Here is a 22,743-nt window from a genome sequence, read left to right on the forward strand (position 1 = left end):
TCAGAATTGCGTGATATAGAGTCGTAATTGCGTGTTATAAAGTCAGAATTGCGAGATATAGTCAGAATTGCGAGATATAAAGTCGCAATTGTAAGATATAAAGTCGCAATTGTGAGATATAAAGTCAGAATTGCGAGATATAAAGTCAGAATTGCGAGATATAAAGTCAGAATTGCGAGATATAAAGTCAGAGTTGCGAGATGTAAAGTCACAATTGCGAGATATAAAGTCAGAATTGCGAGATATAAAGTCAGAATTGCGAGATATAAAGTCAGAATTGCGAGATATAAAGTCAGAATTGCGAGATATAAAGTCAGAATTGCGAGATATAAAGTCAGAATTGCGAGATATAATCACAATTGCGAGATATAAAGTCACAAGTGCGAGATATAGTCGCAATTGCGTGTTATAAAGTCATAATTGTGTGATATGAAGTCGCAATTGCGAGATATAAAGTAAGAATTGCTAGATATAAAGGCGCAATTGTGTGTTATAAAGTCAGAAATGCGAGATATAAAGTCAGAATTGCGAGATATAGTCACAATTGCGAGATGTAAAGTCACAATTGCGAGATATAGTCGCAATTGCGTGTTATAAAGTCATAATTGTGTGATATGAAGTCACAATTGCAAGATATAAAGTCAGAAATGCGAGATATAAAGTCAGAATTGAGATTTAAACTATTCTGAGGGGGAAAAATTAGTCTTTTTTTTTTTTTTCCTTAGAATTGGCCTGATAACTCGCAATTGCGACTTTATATCTCAAAATCCGGAGAAAAGATGTCCGAATTTCGACATATAAACTCGCAATTATGTGATATAAAGTCAGAATTGCGAGATGTAAAGTCAGAATTGCGAGATATAAAGTCAGAATTGCGAGATGTAATGTCAGAATTGTGAGATATAAAGTCAGAATTGCGAGATGTAAAGTCAGAATTGCGAGATATAAAGTCAGAATTGCGAGATGTAATGTCAGAATTGCGAGATATAAAGTCAGAATTGCGTGATATAAAGTCAGAATTGCGTGATATAAAGTTAGAATTGCGTGATGTAAAGTCAGAATTGCGAGATGTAAAGTCAGAATTGTGAGAAAAAAAAGTCAGAATTGTGAGGTAAGTCGCACTTTATATCTTTATATCATGCAATTCTGACTTCAAATCTCGCAAAAGTCGCAATAATATTTTCTTTTTTTTTATTCGGTGGCGGAAACAAGTTTCCATACTGTAGAACCTTAACGGCAATTAGTTGTTCTCGTGGTTTAATCCGAAATGTTTTATTCAGAGTTGCCCAGAAGTTCGTTCTCATGACTAAAATAGAAAGACGCTTTAGTTTCATATCATATGAGGCTGTTTGTCTCAGTTATGTTTTTTTTTATTTAATGTGGTTTTGTGCACTAAATATAATTATGATCTTAAAACAAATACAGAGGTCTTTATTGCAAACGAGCAATAAGATATAATCTAAGGCCATACAAATACTGAAGTGCAGACTACAATGCATATCACACCATTCAGAAATTGCACAGATATGACTCCTGTAAGAGTAGATTCGGTTTATCCTAAATGAGTATTGTATTCCCTTCTTCTTTGGCATCTCATGAAAGGCATGGAATTATTTCTAAAGAAAATAGACAAACTTTTTATCAATACAGCCTGACATAATTATAAATGTGCGTTCTTTGTTACCACTACACTAGTTTCTGAATGGTTAACCATAAACCGTTTACAGGAAATTGTAAATAAGCGTTAGTGACCTTATTAAAACTGTCTTTCTTGATGCTGTGGTGATAAACATAGGACATCAAATACTACAAATGTTAAACTATCACCAGTTTAATGTATAAATGACAATTTGATTAAACTTGCTTCACAGTCGTATAATCCAAGTCTCAGTTCGTTTTCTTGGGTCATTAGCTTATATACGTTGTGGTGAAAGAGATTCGCATAAATAAGCATACAGATCAATGCCACATTGTCTCTTGTTCACATCACATTAAGTCAGTGATGCTATAATATTTACAGTTAATATTGTCAATAGAAAAATCACAGTTGAATGTGTCTGCCGTTTAGCTGCTGCATTTTGTCCAGACTTGATGAGTTTATGGCTTGAAGAGTACAAATCATCACAAGTTTGTTTTCTCAGTAAAAAGTGTCTGTAACACTTTTTTTTAAGTGTTGCCTGAATGCATCGCAAAAGTTTGATTCAATGTTAGTCTCGGTCGATAAATATTCCACTTGAAGAAGTCTGTTTCCTAATCCAAAGATGTTCACACAGTCGTCTGTGAGATCTCTCGTGATAACAAAGTCTCTGAAGTCATTCTCCGCTCCCTGAAATGAACACAAGAGTTTTGGGTCAATTCAAATTCAAGCATGGACTTTATTATCATGATCTTTTCAGTATGGTCTCTCGTTTTACTGGTGCTCTTCTGGTTTAGTTGAGCTAAAACCAGCCTGTGAGTCCAAAAGAGCAGCTTAGAGAAGCTTGCAATGTTTTGTATGTTTGTGCAACATGCATCACACGTGTGTTTGTGGTCTTAAGCGTGTGTGTGGCTTTAGCCTTCGCTAAAACCACCAGAGGAAAGTGATCAAGACTTGCACCAGTTTTTTAATATATTTCTTTATCATAGGCGGCTTCTTTATCATATAGCCTACGTCTTTATCATGGGATTACACTTCCGTTTTAAAGTTTGGGGTCAGCAAGATAAAAGCTGTTCATTTAAACTTCTAATAAATCAAAGAATCCTGAAAAATACGGGGACATACTGGTTGAAAAGAAAATATGGAGATGGGAGGAAAAACATGTGTAAATCCTTTTGCGTTCCTCGCTGAACTTTTGTGTTCTTTGAGTCGCAGTTTCTCAGGGCAACGGTAAAACATTTGCCGAATATTTTTTCCTCTTTTTTTTTTCTTCACCGTATCCTTTTGGTCTCCGTATAAAAAAATGATCATGGTTTTGACATTAATTTTAAGCAGCACAACTGTTTTCAACATTGATAATAAAAAAAAAATGTTTATTGAGCTCGAATTCAGCATATTAGAATGATTGCTGAAGGATCACGTGACAGCCTACTTGATATTTTCACTTTGATGTGGAAGCAGATTCATGATAGGCTATATTTATCACAACATATATATATATTCAGAATAAACAGTTTTTGGAATAGCATATTTTATTGTCTTTTAATATCTCAGAAATTGATTATCATATTTCCTTTTATGTTATAAATAATATATTAATCTATCACGTATGGCCACACCCCCGAAAACATTTGAAATGGCAGACAAGCCCAGTATGTCCTCTTCAAAACACAATAGGACTCAATACAGTACACTCAGAAAAAAGGTACAAAAGCTGTCACTGGGGCTGTACCTTTTCCAAAGGTACACTTTTGTACCCAAAGGCTGCATATTGGTACCTTAGTGCCGTGGACGTGGTACATATCAGCACCTAAAATGTACATATTACCACCTAAAATGGACATACTAGCTCATGAAATGGACATATCCACCTAAAATGTACATATTAACACTTAAAATGTACATATTAACACCTAAAATGTACATATTAGCACTTAAATTTTACATATTACTTAAAATGTACATATTAGCACCTAAAATGGACAAAAGTTTACCTTTTGAAAAGGTACAGCCCCAGTGACAAGCTTTTGTACCTTTTTTTCTGAGAGTGTGCTCTCATTAGATATTAGATCATATTTTATTTAAATATCTAATGAGAGCACACTGTATTGAGTCCTATTGTTTTTTTAACCACAAATAGCGTATGAGGAGGGTATGATGATCTTTTAAGTCCCTATATCTCGTTACCGCTTTGACTTTTACTTGTATACCTGTTTACAAGACATTTGTGGATGGATAAATGCATGAGGTGGATTTCATTCTTATTTCAGGGTTCATCTCACTTTTTTAATGTGTTCTTGAGTTATGTGTTGGATCAGCTGAATAAAAAGTGGTTTGGCTCTTCTGTGACACGATACTGTAAAAGCAAAGCAGGATTCGAGCGTTTATTTTTAAGCTCATGAAAATCCAATAAACAGAACTAATTCTTCGCCATGTCACAGTCCACGTCAGATCATTTACAATCAAGCAAAAGCTGTTCGTCTTAACCCAAATTAAAAACAGCCTCTTAATAGCCTACAAGTTTGAACATAATGGCTAGCAAGAGTGCGTTACCAAATGCACCCCTATACTGCGATGCGTAACGATGAGACAAATACGCGGTGATTGGTGAAGCATACTGTTCTCCTACCTTTGCTGCCGACGGCGTGTGGGATGGGAGATGTTGACAGTCCACTCCAAAATGCTTTTCAACCGGCCGGATAAACACGGGAACCGGTGATTAAGATGCTCCAGAAGCTCCTCTTTACGCAGTCCGTACACTATCGGCGCGATGCACTGCGCCAGGCTGAAGAAGGCGAAACTTATCACTGCAAAATACTCTTTGGTGGAACTCTCGAGCAACCCTTTGCTTTTAAGGATATGCAGTAGAAACATTATAAAATTGGGGAGGATGAAGACGGCGAGCTGCGTCCCGTGGAGAGCGATAGTCCGACACGCTGCTCGGTTGCGCCGGTTCAACACTCCCAGACGGCGTCCCTCGTACAAGATCCGCACATAACTGTACACGATAAGAATAGTACACAGTGATATTAAAACGATTTTGTGCATTTCGCCGCCTCGCAAAGCTTTCCTTCCGCAGGGCACAGTGTCATTTTTAATGTTGGGGGTCAAGGTGAGGGGAATAATCGACGCGAGTCCCCATGTGAAGAAACCGGCGAGCCACGGCCACGGTGTGAAGCAGACTTTGCCATAGTGGAGCGGGTAGCATATGGCGAAATAACGGTCCAGCGCCATCGCCGTGATGGTGAGGATGATATTGGAACCGCTTGTCATCAGTCCTCTTATTAGCGCCGTGCACACCGTCTCCGTGGTCGCTGCTTTCAGGTAGTTTTGTAAGTAGAAGCTGAAACATACCGCGAAGTACACCAGCGCGGAGAACAGCAGGTGGAACACGAGGACGAAGCGCGCGTGGCTCCGCAGGCGCACCTCGCGCACGATCGTCCAGTTGATGATCAGGTTGAAGAAGGCCAGAATGATCAGAGACACTCCCGCTGCCCAAACGCGTATGTGGGGGTACGAGTTGACCTCATCTGTGGTATTTGACATCATAACCGTTTCCTCAGGCCTCGCTCGTGCAGTACAACCAAAACGTTCCGTAAAGCCAAAACGCTTTCAGCTGGTGCGGATTGTTCATTTGGATCGACAAATGTTCCTCCAAGAGCCGAACGTTTATGTGAATTTGAATTCGGTGCTCCTGTTTCCGTCAATAACACCTGCGTTCCGCGCATAGAAATCAGTCTCTTGATGGAGAGAGTCAACTTCACGTTTACTTCCCTCTCGAGGTGAGCGAAGAGAAAGAGAGGGCGTGTGTCAATAACTTCAGTGCGCAAAGATGCCATGATGCCACTTTATGTGAACACCGCCTCACCGTGTTCGAGTTGCGCGCTTATCTTGTGTGTGTGAAGACATTTGCACGAGGAACGCGGCAGGTGTTTTAGCCTACTAACATATAACGAGAGTCAGAAGAACTGGTGCTGCGTGTATTTCAAAACTGTTTGATGATTGAAAATTCAAACTATTATATAGGCTAGTGTTGTTCTGTAGTTATTATATTAAGCAATTGTACGTTTTTTTGTTTTTCTTTCTCAATAGGGGACACCGGGAAGTGTTGTGGCGTCTTGCAAAATCTGTAGGCTAGTTAAACTTTTAGGCTGCAGTTTAAATGTAACGTGGTAATCAAATTAACTCGTTATTTGTGTGTGTGTGTGTGTGTGTAGGCAATTTAGGAATTGCCTAGTTCACACAAAATTTTTTAATTAAACCATAATGTACTCGCCCTTATAGGCGTAGGTAGGCTATATGACTTTCTTCTTTCTGCCTAACAAAATCAGAGTTAAATAAAAAAAAATCCTTGCTCATCCAAGCTTAATTAATAATGGGAGTGAATGGCACCTTCGATTTTAAAGCCCAACGTGGTTTCACCCCATTGCTCAGGTTAAAATTGTGGTTTACAGCCTCCCTGTGTTTAAAAACTCCAATTGATTGAAAGTGTTTTATTATTATTATTATCATTATTATTGTAGGCTATTGCCACCACAGGTGCGCTCATTTTTGAGAGAGGACCTGCAGGGGATTCTCTTTATCAGAGATTAGGAATATAGCGCCATCTAGTGTTCAAAGACTCTCAACATCATTTAATAATAATGATTAACAAAAACATTTATGTTCGGTCATTTTATACTTTTTTTACGTTATTTACTTTTAGAAATTTCTACTTCGTCAGATATAGGCTACGAAACTTGCAGGTTTTGGCACTTGCTGTGTGTGCTGTGTGATTGATTTTCTTTGAACATATATTTCATATATTAAAAAAAAAATAAAAATAAAACCGTAGTTGAATACATTTTTCATAATATTAAACTTGACATTTTTTTTCACATCAGCAATTATCTGCCTTCTTTAAAATGAGACTAAACTCCAGTCTATGATCCAAAGCATTCAAGTTGTAGCCTATGACAGTTTAAGTTGGAAATTTCATTTTCAGGTCTGTGCTAAAATGTGATAACAGGTAATACATTGGTTATAACTAGGCCTATACCTTAAATATAATTTAGTACAATAAAATCCCCTAAAATACAAAATATTACATTAAAAATGAGCTAAGATAGTAGATTCATTTCGTTGGGGGAAAAAAATCAGATTGTGACAAAATATTGTTGATTTACCCTTAAGTAAGTTAACTGGTTGCTTTAAAGTTTCAAAGTTAAAATTTTGAGTTTGAAGGAGATTGGTTTAATCAACATAAAACTCAAAATATTATGTTATCTGATTCTGAACCACATTGATTATTTAAGTTGTTTTGAAAAAAGAAAAAAGTTTTGATAACAAAATTTGGAAAATATATTTCTTATAGTGGGCAATGGTAAACAACAAAAATAAGGCAGAGAAATCCTACTCTGTGACATATAATGAAATATGTTTTTAGGTTATTCTGTCAGCATTTCAAAGACAGATCCTCATTAAGAGTTGGTGTTACGTTAATGTTTACTTGATCCACGACACATTGTGTTGTCGTTGTTTTCCCACGGTAGCAGTATCCATTGTTATTGTGTTATTTTGTATAGTTGGAGTTGACCATTTTCTAAACACCGATAAATATTCATGATCTCTCACCCAACCACATGCCAGGCTCAACTTTATAATGCAATCACTCCTGTTCACCACCAGAGGTCCTTCTTCTCATAGTTTTGATTAGTCCTTGACCTTTTTCACAGACTGTGATGACGCGTTTGGTTTTAATGGTCAGCATCATAACAACGGTTTTTTAAAAATCACTTTATTTCTTTTTTTATTGTATGTAAATTTGTAGCACTATATTTTGCATTATATTACATTTGCATTAAATGACAAAAAAACTATAGTTTCCTTTGTTGTGACTAGTCTCTCTCTATGTTTGTCCCCTTTTGAAAGTTGTGAGAACACTATTATGAAGTTTTTCTTTTGCTATATGAGCAAATGGGAAGACAAACATATATATTTTATGAATTTTCTCATTCACCACGTCCGAAACCGCATACCATGAAGACTTCCGCGTCTGACAAACCCGGAAATGTGAAAAGAGTTTAACAGCATTCCAATGTTTATTATTATTATTTTATATTATTACAATATAGAATTTAAGTACAAACAATTAAGGTATAAATCAACGATCATAGAGTTGTATTGTTGCTGGATCACTTAGAGAGGAAAAAAGAAAAGAAAAAAATAGAAGAGAGAGAGAAAAAAAGGGGGGTGAGAAAAAAGTTTCGTAGCCTATATCTGACGAAGTAGAAATTTCTAAAAGTAAATAACGTAAAAAAGTATAAAATGACCGAACATAAATGTTTTTGTTAATCATTATTATTAAATGATGTTGAGAGTCTTTGAACACTAGATGGCGCTATATTCCTAATCTCTGATAAAGAGAATCCCCTGCAGGTCCTCTCTCAAAAATGAGCGCACCTGTGGTGGCAATAGCCTTGCCTACAATAATAATAATAATAAAACACTTTCAATCAATTGGAGTTTTTAAACACAGGGAGGCTGTAAACCACAATTTTAACCTGAGCAATGGGGTGAAACCACGTTGGGCTTTAAAATCGAAGGTGCCATTCACTCCCATTATTAGTTAAGCTAGGATGAGCCAGGATTTTTTTTATTTAACTCTGATTGTGTTAACCTAAACATTTCCAAAACGGAAAGAAGATTCAGGGTCTTTCTGTCCGTCATCCAAAGAAGAGATTTTGCAAAAAAGCTTCAAGTCATTCTTCCATCCATTGAAATAGGGTTTGATATTTAAATATTTACATCAGTGAAGTTTTGACCTAAAACAATCAGATGGTTTATCAAAAAATCTAAGTTTTTATCAAGCGATAAGACCCTTATTCATCGTCTGGAATCGTTTAAAGCCCTTTGAACAGTTTGTAGTTTGCACTGAAACTGTCTTTTGGACCTTGAACCGTTTGGACCCCATTGAAGTCCATTATATGGAGAAAAATCCTGGAATATTTTCTTTAAAAACCTTAATTTCTTTTCGACTGAAGAAAGAATGACATGGACATCTTGGATGACATGCGGGTGAGTAAATTATCAGCAAAAGTTTTTGGAATAGTGAACTACTCCTTTAATTGAGCTCGCATTCAAAGGGAGAAGTGAATCTCCTTGGATTGTAACCAACTCTGAAATGCAAGACAAAATTCTTGTACAAATTCACATTGAAAGAAAATATGTTCAACAGTCTCAATTTCCTTCTCACAAAATCCACATGAATTGTTTTCCCAACTGAATATTTCATGTTAAAAGCAATTAGATTGATAAATGTCATTCAATATTTTAAATGTCACTTCTTTTTTCTTTGGAAAGATTGGGTATATGATAAACACCGCTTCCTTATTGTTTTAACCTCTTCGTCACTGAAATCTTTTAGAACATATTTTCTTTTCAGTTGACCAGGGAAATACTGTTTGGAAAACACATTTCTTATGAACTTATTTTTAAACTGTTTACTCTTTAACGAAATTCCTTCAATACAAAGAGGTCTCATTTCTAAATGAGTGCATTACAAACTGTTTAATCATCATTTTCAGGGGTGTCGGGATGGCCTTCAAGCATTCCAATGTAGCTACTGGATATACTCCTGCATATCCCACAAAGATCCTGTATATTGTTAATTTCCCATTCATATTTGCAAGCTGGCGTTCTGTCTCATGCACCTACTTTTGGTCTTGTCTGGATTGGTCTATGGATTTGTCATTTTTAAATGCTTATTTGTTATTGCTTGTATTTTTAGGTGGACAAATCCATCCAAACACACTTCACACACACATAGTTGTAGTACTACCACAGACAGGGGCCACAGTGATTTTGGGAGGTGTCAGGTGAAGTACTACAAGCCTAAACACATAATCAGAGAGAATAATAGGTGAACCGGAGGAACAATGCATGACCTTCTAGTGGTTTTAACGTATTTTTAGGTGTGACATTGTTTTTGAAGTTTTGATGACTGATGTGATTAATGATTTTTACTTGCGCTATCACTAGGCTACACCCATCAAATTATATATAAGATAAGATAAGATAAGATAGTACTTTATTGTCCGTGTACACGGAAATTTGTCTTGCAACCCAAACCCCAACAATTATAACACACACAAACTAAAAACAAAACATACAGTCATCAATAAAAAGTATACCAAAGTACTTAAATAATATTATGGGCACTCCGCCCTGCAAGAGTGTTCTTCAGCTACAAGTGGGGGGAAAACTATCGCTTCTTTCCCCTCATGCGTTGATTCAGCATCGATATTGACAGAGGAACAAATGAGTGTTTGTATTTGTTCTTCCTGCACTCTGGGACCCTATAGCGCCTCCCAGAGGGCAGGAGTTGATACTCCTTATTCAGCACATGAGAGTAATCTTGGGAGATTTTATGAGCCAAGCGTACAGTATGTATTTCATGACTTTCAATAAACGCCTTCTCAACCGACTGTCCTCGCCTTCAAATTGAGCTGAGAGGCCCCCAAACCATATATATATATATATATATATATATATATATATATATATATATATATATATATATATATATATATATGATATTTATATACATTATATCATATGATATATGATAATATGCAATCAACCCACCCGTGTCATTTAAAAATAACGTAAGTTATTAAAATATTTGGCCTTTGTATTGTACAGAGGACGAGAAATCAACTTGACAGAGAGAGGAATTGTATTGGAATCATGTTGGCTAAACTCCAAACCTTTTCCCTCATGTTTGATCACAAGGCCGACCTCGCCTTTGAATGTTTAGCCCTTTCCTTCCTTCTCTGATTTATTTTCTGAGGCTTGTGATAGTTCATTATTTAATCTAATCTGTTTAAGTAAAACCACGAGGTGAGTGAAGCGACACGATTTGTACTGAGATTTCCTTCAGTCAGTCAGTCAAACTTTCGTGAAAAATAGGAAAGATGCAAACTGTAAATATCAATATTACACATTCATTGGATTCATATCTTTAATAAAATATGGCAATTTTGCAATATTTTGCTGAGCCTGGAACAACATCTCTGTCTGAAAATGTTGTCCTGATGAAACCAGTCCTACATGACGCACCCAGAGGTGTATAGGACTGAGAACAAGGCACCAAATTTGAGCTTCCTTGTCAGTAACCTGCCTCCTCTGGTTACACTCCCTATTCCCAGGCCTTGACCAATCCCTATTTCCCTAGAATCAAAGGGAAATGTGATTATATGTGAGAATAACACTAATGTAGAAGCACCTTACCCTGGTTTTTAGCCTAAAATTGACATAAACACTAAATTTGCCGTTCAAATCTGATTAGTTGATTGGAAATATGTTGATTTAAAAAAAAATTCAAATTATGTCAAAAAATATATTAAACACACAAAAAACATATTTTGAAGAATGTTGACAACGTTGCTGGTACCCATCGACTCCAATAATATATTCAATAAAAATATGGAAGTCCCTATAGGGACCAGAAACGGTTTGGTTACCTATATACATTCTTCAAAATATGTGTGTGTGTCTGTGTTAGACTGAACAAAGAAAGTCATACAGGTTTGGAACAACTTAAGGGTGAGTAAATGACAGAATATTCATTTTTGGATGAACTATCCCTTTAAGAACATGTTTTAGACTACACGGTAAAATCACCAATAAGATATATAGCCTACAGTTTTTATCAATTAAATGATTATATTTATAACCATTTGGTGTCACAGTGTTTATTTATGAAATGCCTACAGCGAAATGTCATTCCACAAAACTACTATCCTACTGACCGAAGTACTACACTAATACGATACGCCTTCTGGTATGTGGCAAGAAACAAACAGGCAAATGATGCAGTGTTGCTCTCATTTCTGGTAAAGAGCCTTGAAATAGGTTTCATTTTCCTGAAGACCCCCAGCGAGACACTTCTCAAGACTGAAAGCAAGGTAGATGGCACTTTTTTGTTACTAATGTATCGAATATTCAATCCTATTTTCGATTTTTCTTCAACAATTAAACGTGTTTATCGAATAAATGCTCAATAAGAGTTTGTTTCGTGTTTTTTCAGAACGCGTGCTAAATGCGCAATGATATTTTATTTCATGTTTATATATGTTTAATCTGAAAACTTTTACCTTCACAATAAGCACAGTGATCATATTATAGCCAGCTTTTAAAAAGATAATCCTATACATTTTCAGAAAGTTTGTATTTTATCGGTCAGATATCTCAAAATAGCTTTTTTTTCTCCATTCACGGAAAAAGGAACGGTTAGCTAATAAGTTCACTTTCACCTGCAAATCTGTAAAACTTTTAAGGGAGTTTATAACTTGACTTATTAACAGAAAACAGGGACTTTGAGATAAATAAGTGTAATGTGAGCCCCCCTCCCCCAGGAATATAACGTTAGCAAAACTCACTTTTTTTCTTTTTTTTTTGGAAACCTTCCAATCGACCTGAATTCACCCTATAGTTTAATAGTCTAGAGAATAAAGTGTGAAACATTTCTAGGCAAGAAAGGCATTACTCTACAATCACCACGTTATCCTTATCTATATCTCTATCACTTTCCATTCTGTCTTTGCAGTCATGGCACATACAACTACAGTTGTGACAACCCAGCATGTCTCTTCTGGGACCTGGACCACAGGCATCTGTGACTGCTGTTCTGACATGGGCACTTGTAAGTCACCTACTGAACCGTGAACTCTCGGTTCCCTTTTCCCACATTTTGTTTAAATGTGCACTGCAATCTGATCCTGTTTTGATTTTGCATAATAAGTTCCAGCGTTGCACGGAAAATGTCTTAAAAATCAGGCGTCGCCTCGCCTCTCACAAAGCACTAATTAAAAAAAGAAAGGCCTACTTTATGAGATTATGTAGTTGACTTCAGTGCAAAGATTATTTCTCAATCACTGCTTTTTCATTTTTTTACATTTATGGTTTCTGTTCCTGTTTATAGTGGGAAAAATGCAGCACTAACATTTTTAGACCTTTTTAGCTTCGGATAGAGATGTGGTTTGTGACTAGTGCTTTAGTGCAGCTCTAAAGTCAACCCATGTGTGTGTGTGTTTCAGGTTGCTGTGCCCTGTGGTGTTTCCCATGTATGCAGTGTCAGACGGCCTCTCAGTTTGGTTGGTGTTTCTGCATGCCGTTGCTGGATTGCTGCATGATTGTGTCCTGCTGTCTCCGCCAGAAGATGAGAGACCAGTACGGTATCCATGTGAGTTTACACACACACACACAGATGCACACATGTGCTGCAGATGACATTATAGAGGAAATACTAATAGGATGTCAGTAAAGCTCGTATAGGGGAGATGAGAAGATATGTTAACCGCTTACAACATCCTGTTTGTTGTTGGTCTGAAAGTGCCCTCACACAAAAATACTACAAACAAAATCAGTAAAACATTAGTGTATGTGAATAGCCGTGTTTGCTGAAGAAGTACATGTGTCTGCAATCAACATAGAAACCATAGATGCTTTAGTTATATTGTTATGTGGGGTGAGCTCAAAAAGAAAGAAGAGCTGGATCAAAATGCAGAGTTTAATGATAAAATAAACAGGGGGGTATTCCAGAAAGCAAGGTTATCTTACCGTCAAACATACCCTGAACTCAAACCTTTGCTAAACACGTCTGGGAGTGAGTATGTTAGCGGTTGGTTAACACACCAGACTTTCTCAACAGAGCATGAATCGATGAGTCATTGTGGAGACGGTTAAGAAAAAGCGCGCCATACTTCTTCTTTATTGCATATCACCACCTATTTGGTGGTTGCGCAATCGTTTAGTTTAATAATCTTTAATCACTGTGAGTAAGAATGATATCGTTTTATGATTTGACTTAAATAACAGTTTGTCCTTGTTTGTAAAAGTTTATTTTTCATGTTTAGTTATTTTGCTTATACTTGAAAGGTAAGAAATATCATAAATATTGATCATAAACATTGACAAGACCAAAGTGATCTGTGTGTTTTTGTCGTCGTGAACTGAGCTATCATCATCGCAGCACATCCAGTCTGAAATACCACTTTATGATGGCCAAGCACACACACACACACACACACACACGAACGAACATGCGAATTCTCCACCCCCTCATCAATGTCAGGACCTCGTTAGTATTTCTTTCTCCCTTTTATTGATGGACAGTGTTACATTGTGAGATTATTTGGTCCAAGAGAGAATGCTAGTGTGAATTTGAACACAATATATGCCAATGTTGTTGTCAACAAAAAACATTTACACAAAGCAAGCCGATCCACTTGATATTCCATGTTGATAAGAGCATTAAAATGAGAGAAAATAATGAGACAAAAAGAAATCAAGAGACATTTAGAATAGATAAAATGTGCGATTAATCGCGAGTTAATTATGATATTAATGCAATTAAATATTTTAATTATATATGTGTGTGTGTTCGAATAAAATAGACTTTTTATGGACTTTTTTTTATAGTTCTTTATATCGATATAACTATAAATATATATAATATTATGTGCAAACTAACTAATCCTGGAACATGAGCTGCTCCGGTGCAGTCTTTAAGGGACAGTTCACCAGTAAATACAAAAATATCTGTCATTACTCATCCTCATGTTGTTTCGTTTATGATGTGTTTAACGTGTACAGTGTTGGGTAAGTTACACTAAAAAAGTAATTAATTACTAGCTACTTATTACACTTTCAATATTGTAATTATAATACTGTAATAATTCCGCTATAATCCCATATAAACCTTGACCAGTTAAACAACAATTCGCTTAATTCTTTCAAATAGATAATATAAAACTGCATAAATTATTCTTGAACTGAAAAAATTCATTTACAGGGTGAAGGTTACATTAAAAACAGAAATCTTAGCATTGTCATTCACTCTCAGAAAAAAAGGTACAAAAGCTGTCAGTCACTGGGGTGCATATTGATACCTTCATGGTATGCACCTACAAATATGTACCATGAAGGTACCAATATGCACCCTTTAGGTACAAAAGTGTACCTTTTGAAAAGGTACCGCCCCAGTGACAGCTTTTGTACCTTTTTTTCTGAGATTTATGTTCTAATTATAGTGTGTCATGTAATTACATCAGAAGTTTAATAATGTTAAAATGTATGTTTCATTTTTATTTAATGTGAATGCAGAACAACGTTGGTCCAAAACTTTCTCTGAACAAAACCACTTCTTTTGTGTTTTGTGTAAAAGAGAAAGTCATACTGATTTGGAACAACATGTCAAGGACCAAATTTCATATTTTATTCCAATTGCTACTATGTTCTTCTTGAATGGGTCTGCTTGTAATTTTCATTTCCTCATTTGTATGATGCAGTTTACCACTTTCAGTTGTAATAGAGAATTGAGAAACAGATGTTTATGACTTCTATACGTCAAATAGACATTCGTTCAAAAGCTCCTTTATGGATGTACATCATGGCCATGTACAAGTCTGCAAATACAATAAACCCACTTAAGTATCGCCTCTCAGAGGCACCACAAACCTTTATAAATGATTGACTTGTGCTATAACTTACTAAACCATGTGAACTCTCAATCAGGAAGCAGATCCATCTGAAATTTGACTTTACAATACATGGCTATTTTGAGTGTGTAGCTTCTTGTGAATGCTATTTGTGCATCTACAGTAAATAACTGGTCAATGACCAGATCCTGTCAAAAAAAATGTATGCATCTCTTGATGGAAATGACATCACAACATTTATTTCCATCAAAAGGCGCATCAATTTTTGGGTCGGGCCCAGCACTCTGTAAAGACTCTGTAAGTTAATAGTTAACCAGGACCAATCAAGTGCTGGTTTTGTGATTTGTAACGGCTTTGAAGTGTCTAAATACCCACACCTGTGGTGTTTGCACATTTTGGCCCAAGTGTAGGCATGAAGACTGCAAGTGCGTGTAGAAATTTACGTGTGTAGATTACCCAATGGGAAACATTTACAGTGTTGCAACAATGCAATTGATTTTCAATACTTTGCATTTTAAAATAAGCTTCTAAATGTCTGGTCAGTTGTCCCTACACTCTTAGAAGAAAAGGTTCTATATAGAACCTTAAAAGGTTCTATCAGCGCTACTGTACGTATTTAGAACTCCAAAATGGTTCTACTGTATATAGAACCATTTTTTTGGTAAAAGGTTCTATACACTCTTAAAAAAGGGTTCCTCTGGGTTCTACATAGAACCCTGGGGTTCCATACTTGGCCAATAGAACCTTTTACCCAAAAAATGGTTCTATATAGAACCATTTTGGAGTTCCATATATGAAGCAGGGGATGGAACCATTTCTGGTTCTAAATAGAACCATTTCTTCTAAGAGTGTATGTAACAGAGGACACGATTCAAAATTGTGGTGCTTCTAATTAAGGGTCCCCTGACATGAAATTTTCAGTTTTTAACATTAATGTTAGTCCCCCTAGCCTGTATTTGGTCCCCTCATGTCTAGAATTTTCAATCGGTGTAAACCGAGCTTTGGCTAGTTTTCTCTTCTCTGCAGCTCAGACGTGCTGATCTTGAATCTCCTCGTTATTTCGTCATAACGAGGAAAGGTTACCTCCCCTTTCTCTGCTTCGCCCGCTCGGAGAATTTGGCTCGCCCATGAGAAAATGAGCTAGGTACGAACGCACGTGCGCGATTTGAGTTTTTCCTTGCAATAGCTTTGAGGTTTGAGTTTTTCCTCGAGAGATATCATGGCTTGCAAACGAGCGAAGCATGGCAGTTGATCAGTGTTCGGGTGTACAAATGAACACAAAAGTATTTTTAGTTCCTTCATCCAAACAATGGGTTAATTTTAATTTCTCTGGAAATGCGCCCACACAACTTCCCAAAGTTTTGTATGGTCCAAACATTTCACCGACGACTATTTCGAAGAATGTCTGAAAATAAATCGATCGAGCTACCAAGCAACAATTTCTGATGCAAAGCCTAATCGTTCAAGTTCAGACAGGCAAGTTAAACGTTCAATACTGTTTATGCATTAGTAAGTCAAGCCAGTGACTAAAATATCAACTTCACATCGTTTCTTTTAGGATGAAAATAATCTTATTTAAATTCTGAACAAATTATACAGAAAGCGAACAAAGAACATTTTATCTGGACAACTCGTTATGAAATCAGTGACGCATTACACTGCACAACGAAGCTCATACTGTATGTACATCATCGTGTTTGCATTGGTGAAAGCATTAGAGAGAGCAGAAACTGCGTTACAATGTTAAGATCTTCATTCTCGCGATCAACAGACTGGCCTCTGGTTGCTCAATGCTCATCGCAATAACATTTTATGTGATGGGAATAGATCTAAATACTTAAAAAACTTCTCACGATCTCGATAGCTGTAATCAGGGTGCGATTTGTGAAAAAAACAGAGGGGGGGATGTTTTGAAAAAAAAAATTCATAAAAAAATTCATGAACTTCATCACTGCATTTGCAGGAAAAAAAAATTCTTAATAACTCATGAAGTATCCTAACGCAATTTTTAATAGCTTCCCACACATATATGAACTGTAATCATGCACAAAAAACATGCAAGAATTAAATCAATAGATTAATAGGCTAACGTTAGAGGCTAATTTATATCAGCCTCTCCTGAACCAGGGATTGATTGCAAAGTTAAACCATAATAGAAACAGTTTTACTGCTGCTGTTAAGTTAAAGTTATAATGTTAACGTTACATCGCGATGCTGACCAGTGAAATGATAGAAAAGACGAATGCATTATCTATGTTTGTTAATTCGCCTCATTTGCGCCACAGAACCTCTAGACGCGCGTAAACGCGTCTTTACATTGAATTAACATTGAAATCACTCGCGCCAGATTTCCTTCATTTGCCTTCATTTCTACAAGCAGCTCCACAGCCCAGCGCAGACCTGCAACCGTCTCGCAAGTGTTGATAGGCTATTATACGAGGTGTAACCAATCAGATAGCGGCGTGGGCGGGACATTTAGCAAGTCTGCAGACTCGTGCAGAGCGGCAGCTATGAGAGCCAGCCTATTTTTTTGATCCGTCTCACCACTAGTGTAGGATCACTGATCACACTGAGGGGGGGATAAATTTATCCCCACCGGGGATAAAAATAATTAAGCAGAGGCAGGGATCCATTGACCAGAAAGGGGGAAATCCCACGCATCCCCCCCCCCCCCGGCAAATCGCACCCTGGCTGTAATAGTAAAAACCTATAATAGCTCTAGTGAAAGTATTTGAGAATGTTTCGTATAGATACAGTCGGCAACGCGTCATAGTTGGGGGGCGTGGTCGGCGTGGGGGAAAGCAGCGCGACCATCCTATGTATTTGAATGACAAAAATGTCATATTGCGAGTCATTTATGCCTGCCGACCGGCAACGATACATTGCAAATTTAACTGTAATAGGTTATGATTGCCCTTATTTAATTAAAAACTGGGCCAATGACCCAACCAAATGGCCGGAGGTGTCGTTTCCAGACTATTATATCTGGTTGAATCTTCAGGTAAGACATCGCGGAAGCTACCGGCAACACAAGCCTGTAACTCAATCAACTTGCGTATAAGTTACTATAAGTCCATAAAACCATGTCACTTACCAATTGTACGTATGCTTCACTCCAAACTATTAATCCTTTTGTAAAACGGTGATCAAAGTAGTCGCTACGAAGTTGCAGAGGGACTTTGCTGACAGTTATCCGAATTCTCACAGACTGCAGTCTGATAACCTTCAGCTGATAACGCTAATAACATCCCTTATGAAAAACAACTAAAGGAATCTTGTAGTATTTTAGGACAAACTATTATAGTAACGTTAATCCTATAGGAATACTATAGTATTTTGGGACATAGCCTAGAAGTATAGGTATTAATGAACATCACAGAAGTATTATACACTACTATAGAATACTAATAGCCATAGGATTACTATAGTTCTTTTTCGTAAGGGACGTAACGTCAGACAAATCTGGCCCACTGCCTAATACGAGTTAAACATCTACTACTATATCACACAGGGACCTCTACTCACACAGTAATCTAATAAGATATGATTAATTTTGCCATTTTGTCCTCCTATCCGGTTCTGCATGTATGTAAGAAAGGCTGTAGAACTTCAATTTGTAATTTGTTAGTTTATTGGTGGTACAGAAAACGACACCGCAACCCTTCGGCATGATTGTCCCATGTATTTCAATGAGCGCCAAGGCAATGATTTCCCCCACGGGCTAAATTCACACCACGTGACGGGGCGTTCCCGGGGGCGTTCCCAGACCAACCGACTGTATCTATGTAATACGTAGCTATTTCATATGCAAGCATGTCAGCCAATCACAGCAGTGGGCGGTTCCACTGAATCCCACAGCAGACACGCCCCTTCAAATCAGAGGCTAAAATCAGGCTAGGAAATTTGCCTTTTATTTCTAAATTATGACTATTTTTGATCTAAAAAACATACTAACATTATAAGGGCAACCCAGGAAACATTATAAAATAATAAGATAACCCCATGTCCGGGGACCTTTAAGTGATAAAAATTCGCAATCGCAAATGTTGAGACGTTAAATGCACTCAGATGTCCCTCCACCTGCGTCTGACTCTCGATTCATGTTCAATGTCTGGGACTATTGTACTATTGGCTAAAATGGGACACGCCTAGGGCTGGGCGATAAAACGATAATTATCGCGATATTTTTTTTTTGATAAAACGATATCAAGAGGTCGATAAATGTTTGATAATGTTCATGCGCCAAAAGCGGAACGAAACTCATTTGAACCGCGCGCGCCACACGGAGCATTTATCCACTCGGCTCAAAGTCCAAACCCTATGGTCCAAACGGTAGCGCAGACATGCACTCTGATCGTCTCGCTCACAAGATCCAGTGAGAAGCGCTTGAGTTTAGCGAAGAACACAAATGTGAAGTTTAAACCAGTTTAAAGGCAGATGAAACACCGCTGACAAAAAGGAGAAACACTGCGTGCAACGATCCAGTCAGAATCTTTAGCCTACCATGGATTTACTGTAAGGTTAGCCTGCTAATATTAACTGTACCATGAAATGTGAGATATACATACTGAATTGTATAATATTATTAATGTAGACAATGTATTAAATGACTAATGGAATACAAGTACAGTATTTAATAATGTATTTAACTGTTCGGCTACTGTTTTTCATACAAATACCACAGAAATCATAAAGTTATGCCATGGTAGTGAGGTGCTAAGTTATAGACCATTTCACAAGATGTAAACAACACTGGTCCAGAAGCACTTCCTGTTTCAGTTTTTTAACACTACATAAAAGCTGGGATAAAATACAACCAACAGAACATTTAAAACTGAATCAAAAAGTTAAACAAACATCTTTAAGATGTTTTCTTTACATGTGAAATAAAGAAAACAGTTACAAACTGAAACAGGAAGTGTTTCTGGACCAGTGTTGTTTACATCTTGTGAAATGGTCTATAGGCTATGCCTGGTTTTATCTGTGGTTATCATGATCTAAATGCATGAGACTGGGTGACCAATGGTTCATTTTAAAACAACTCAAACAGTCAGAATATTACTTTACCAAATAAAAATGTGGTCGTTAAAAAAAAAACAAAAAAAAACAACAACCAGATTTTACTGTTTTTGTTAATGAACATAAATTTAAAGAGTAGTTTAAAAATACAATTAACACTAGTTATACAACTTTCACTTAGGAGCAAAAATCTGCCTTTAAACTTGAAAGAAGTAAAGATTTGACATATATCGTGATAATTATCAATATTGACTGATATAAAAAAAAATATTGTGATAATTTTTTTTGGCCATATCGCCCAGGCCTAGACACGCCCATATATACTCCACCCAATTTTTTTTTTTTTTCAATAGGAAGTACAACAGATGGTCAGATTTCACAATGATGAATTCATTTGTAGTAATTGCGACTCTTTGTTTCTTCCTCAGGGTTCGTGCTGCGATGACACTTGCACACTCTGCTTCTGTTATCCTTGTGCCTGGTGTCAGATGTCTCGAGAAATCAAGACTCGTGCTCGCTCTGGCACTGCCACTGTGGTCACCCAACAGGTTATGCATAGTTAGAGGTCAGTTTTGCTGTGATTTCTGGTAGTATGGGCCAAAAAAAATCATAAAAACGATGCCCTATACCTAGAGTTGAGATGTAACGGGCAAAGTCTTTTATTATTGTATGCATGACTGCCTGTTTTATAAGTTGTCTTACTCTTAACCTGTTCCGCAACTCTTATATTCTGTGAAGTTCTTTTAAAACTGTTAAGTGGATTACAAATTACAAAAAAATAGACGCAATATAGACATAGAGTTTATGTACTGCAATTTTATAATCAAAACAAGATAACCAAAAAAAAAAACCATTATTATTGCATTGCTAAATTGTTGTACAAATCAGTTTATTTTGTATTAGTTCTTTTCTGGATTAAAATGTTAAGCTAAAAACCCGTTCTGTCATGTTTATTTTTGTGTGCATTTGCTTACTGATATTTATCTCAGATGTGAGATAAACCACAAAGAAGATGATGCTAAACAGGGATTCCCTTCGCTACACACACACACACACACACACAACATTTTTTTTTTTGTGACTTCATCTGTACTATGTTTACATTCTTGCAAAACATATTCAAAGTTATCATATTCCTTTGCGAAAGTGCTATATCCACACACAGATGGTGTTCACAAAAATGCAAATGAAGTCTTATGAATTTTCCATAATGGTAATTCACAGTTGGAAAAATACTTTGCATAGTTTCATTTCTCATTGGATGTAGTGACCAACCTTAATCCCTGCATGTACTGTGGTTTGCCCATGGCAACAATTCACTGATTGTACACGTCGTGTTTGACTCACTCCAGTGGAAATGGTGTTTTCCGTAAATGCAAAATTCAGACATAGACTTTCCCAAACGCCAGAGGCCTACTGCAAATTAACTAAAATGTTTCAATTTCTTTTTGGTGGCATTTGTTTTTGGGTTATTCTGCTCTATTTTTCTGTGTATTTTTGCAAACTGTGTAATGACGTTCTCAAACTCCCTTGGGTTTAGTTAGGGTCTTTTGTCAAACTACAGTTCAGCTGCATTCAAACCTTTGCTTTTAAAGTCTTTTCTTCAACGTTTTCTCCGCGGGACATTGTTTATACCGAAAAGGACTTTAAAGGGATAGTTCACCCAAAAACTAAATTCTGTCATCATTAACTCTCCCTCAAGTTGTTTCAAACCTGTCTGAGTTTCTTCCTTCTGTTGAACACAAGAGAAGATATTTTGAAGAATGTTGCAAACCTGACGTTTCCATAGGATCTTTTCCTTTTCCATAGAAGTCAATGGCTACCGCCAACTGTTCGATTACCATCATTCTTCTCTTTTACTAATTCCTTCAGTAGTTTCCCCTAAACGGGTGGTTTCATTATACCAGTTTATCCAGGAAAATGGATCCCACATATGTTTTGACGTTTCATACATAGTATACTTGTTTCTAGTATAATATTGTTCACAGTTTCTGTGGAATGTTCTTTTAGGATTGTTCTCGTTGTGAACCCCCTTTAATTGGAGTGAGTGGTGTTGGAAGAATTTGAGGTGCCCACTGTGAACCCTTAAAGGGTTAGTTCACCCAAAAATGAAAATTAAGTCATTAATTACTCACCCCCATGCTGTTCCAACCCCGTAAGACCTTCGTTCATCTTCGGAACACAAATAAAGATATTTTTGATTGAATCTGAGAGCTGGATCAGTCCTAGATAGACTGCCTAAGGGACTGGCTCTTGACGGCCCATAAAGTCATTAAAGAAAAGGTTTAAATATTCCATGTGCCTACAGCGGCTCAATTATAAGTTTATCAAGCGACGAGACTACTTTTTGTGCGGAAAAAACATAAATAACGACTTTATTCCACTATTCTATTACTTCCTTATGGGCGCATGCGCGAGAACTGAGACGAGGACGTTCTCATTCGTCTACTTCTTGTTACCGGCTGCTCTCCGCTTAGGAGTTTTACCGCCACCTACCGTATAAAATGATGATCCATATATAAGGCGCTCCGGATTATAAGGAACACTGTTGTTTTTTGAGAAGATTAAAGGCTTTTAAGTGCACCTTATAGTGCGGAAAATACGCTA

At 36.8% G+C, this 22,743-nt stretch overlaps 2 protein-coding genes across 3 annotated transcripts; one reads left to right on the forward strand and one right to left on the reverse strand.

Annotated features, from left to right (window-relative positions):
- Positions 1-2,168: 2,168 nt before the first annotated feature.
- LOC120470324 (odorant receptor 131-2) lies at positions 2,169-5,288 on the reverse strand. The gene is made up of 2 exons (XM_039659859.2): positions 4,266-5,288; positions 2,169-2,326 (listed from the first exon to the last, which is right to left on the reverse strand). Exons 1-2 carry the CDS (start codon positions 5,183-5,185, stop codon positions 2,266-2,268), a joined length of 981 nt encoding a protein of 326 aa, XP_039515793.1. The 5' UTR covers positions 5,186-5,288; the 3' UTR covers positions 2,169-2,265.
- A 6,184-nt stretch (positions 5,289-11,472) lies between these two features.
- ponzr1 (plac8 onzin related protein 1) lies at positions 11,473-21,071 on the forward strand. Of its 2 annotated transcripts, none has more exons than XM_039659663.2 (4): positions 11,473-11,583; positions 12,225-12,320; positions 12,715-12,860; positions 20,565-21,071. In XM_039659663.2, exons 2-4 carry the CDS (start codon positions 12,227-12,229, stop codon positions 20,697-20,699), a joined length of 375 nt encoding a protein of 124 aa, XP_039515597.1. In that variant the 5' UTR covers positions 11,473-11,583; positions 12,225-12,226; the 3' UTR covers positions 20,700-21,071. The 2 variants fall into 2 exon arrangements, with proteins under 2 accessions (XP_039515597.1, XP_039515596.1); XM_039659662.2 differs by having other exon boundaries at positions 11,476-11,583; positions 12,218-12,320.
- Positions 21,072-22,743: the final 1,672 nt, after the last annotated feature.

Source organism: Pimephales promelas, chromosome 1, assembly GCF_988280905.1.
Source record: "Pimephales promelas chromosome 1, fPimPro1.hap1.1, whole genome shotgun sequence".
Taxonomy (NCBI): Eukaryota; Metazoa; Chordata; class Actinopteri; order Cypriniformes; family Leuciscidae; genus Pimephales; species Pimephales promelas.

Coding starts and splice junctions, on each gene's coding strand:
- LOC120470324 (XM_039659859.2), bottom strand. CDS start 5,185: ATGATGTCAAATACCACAGATGAGGTCAACTCGTACCCCCACATACGC. Junction 2,327..4,265: donor ACACGCCGTCGGCAGCAAAG/GTAGGAGAACAG, acceptor TGTTCATTTCAG/GGAGCGGAGAATGACTTCAG.
- ponzr1 (XM_039659663.2), top strand. CDS start 12,227: ATGGCACATACAACTACAGTTGTGACAACCCAGCATGTCTCTTCTGGG. Junction 12,321..12,714: donor CTGTTCTGACATGGGCACTT/GTAAGTCACCTA, acceptor TGTGTGTTTCAG/GTTGCTGTGCCCTGTGGTGT. Junction 12,861..20,564: donor GAGACCAGTACGGTATCCAT/GTGAGTTTACAC, acceptor TTTCTTCCTCAG/GGTTCGTGCTGCGATGACAC.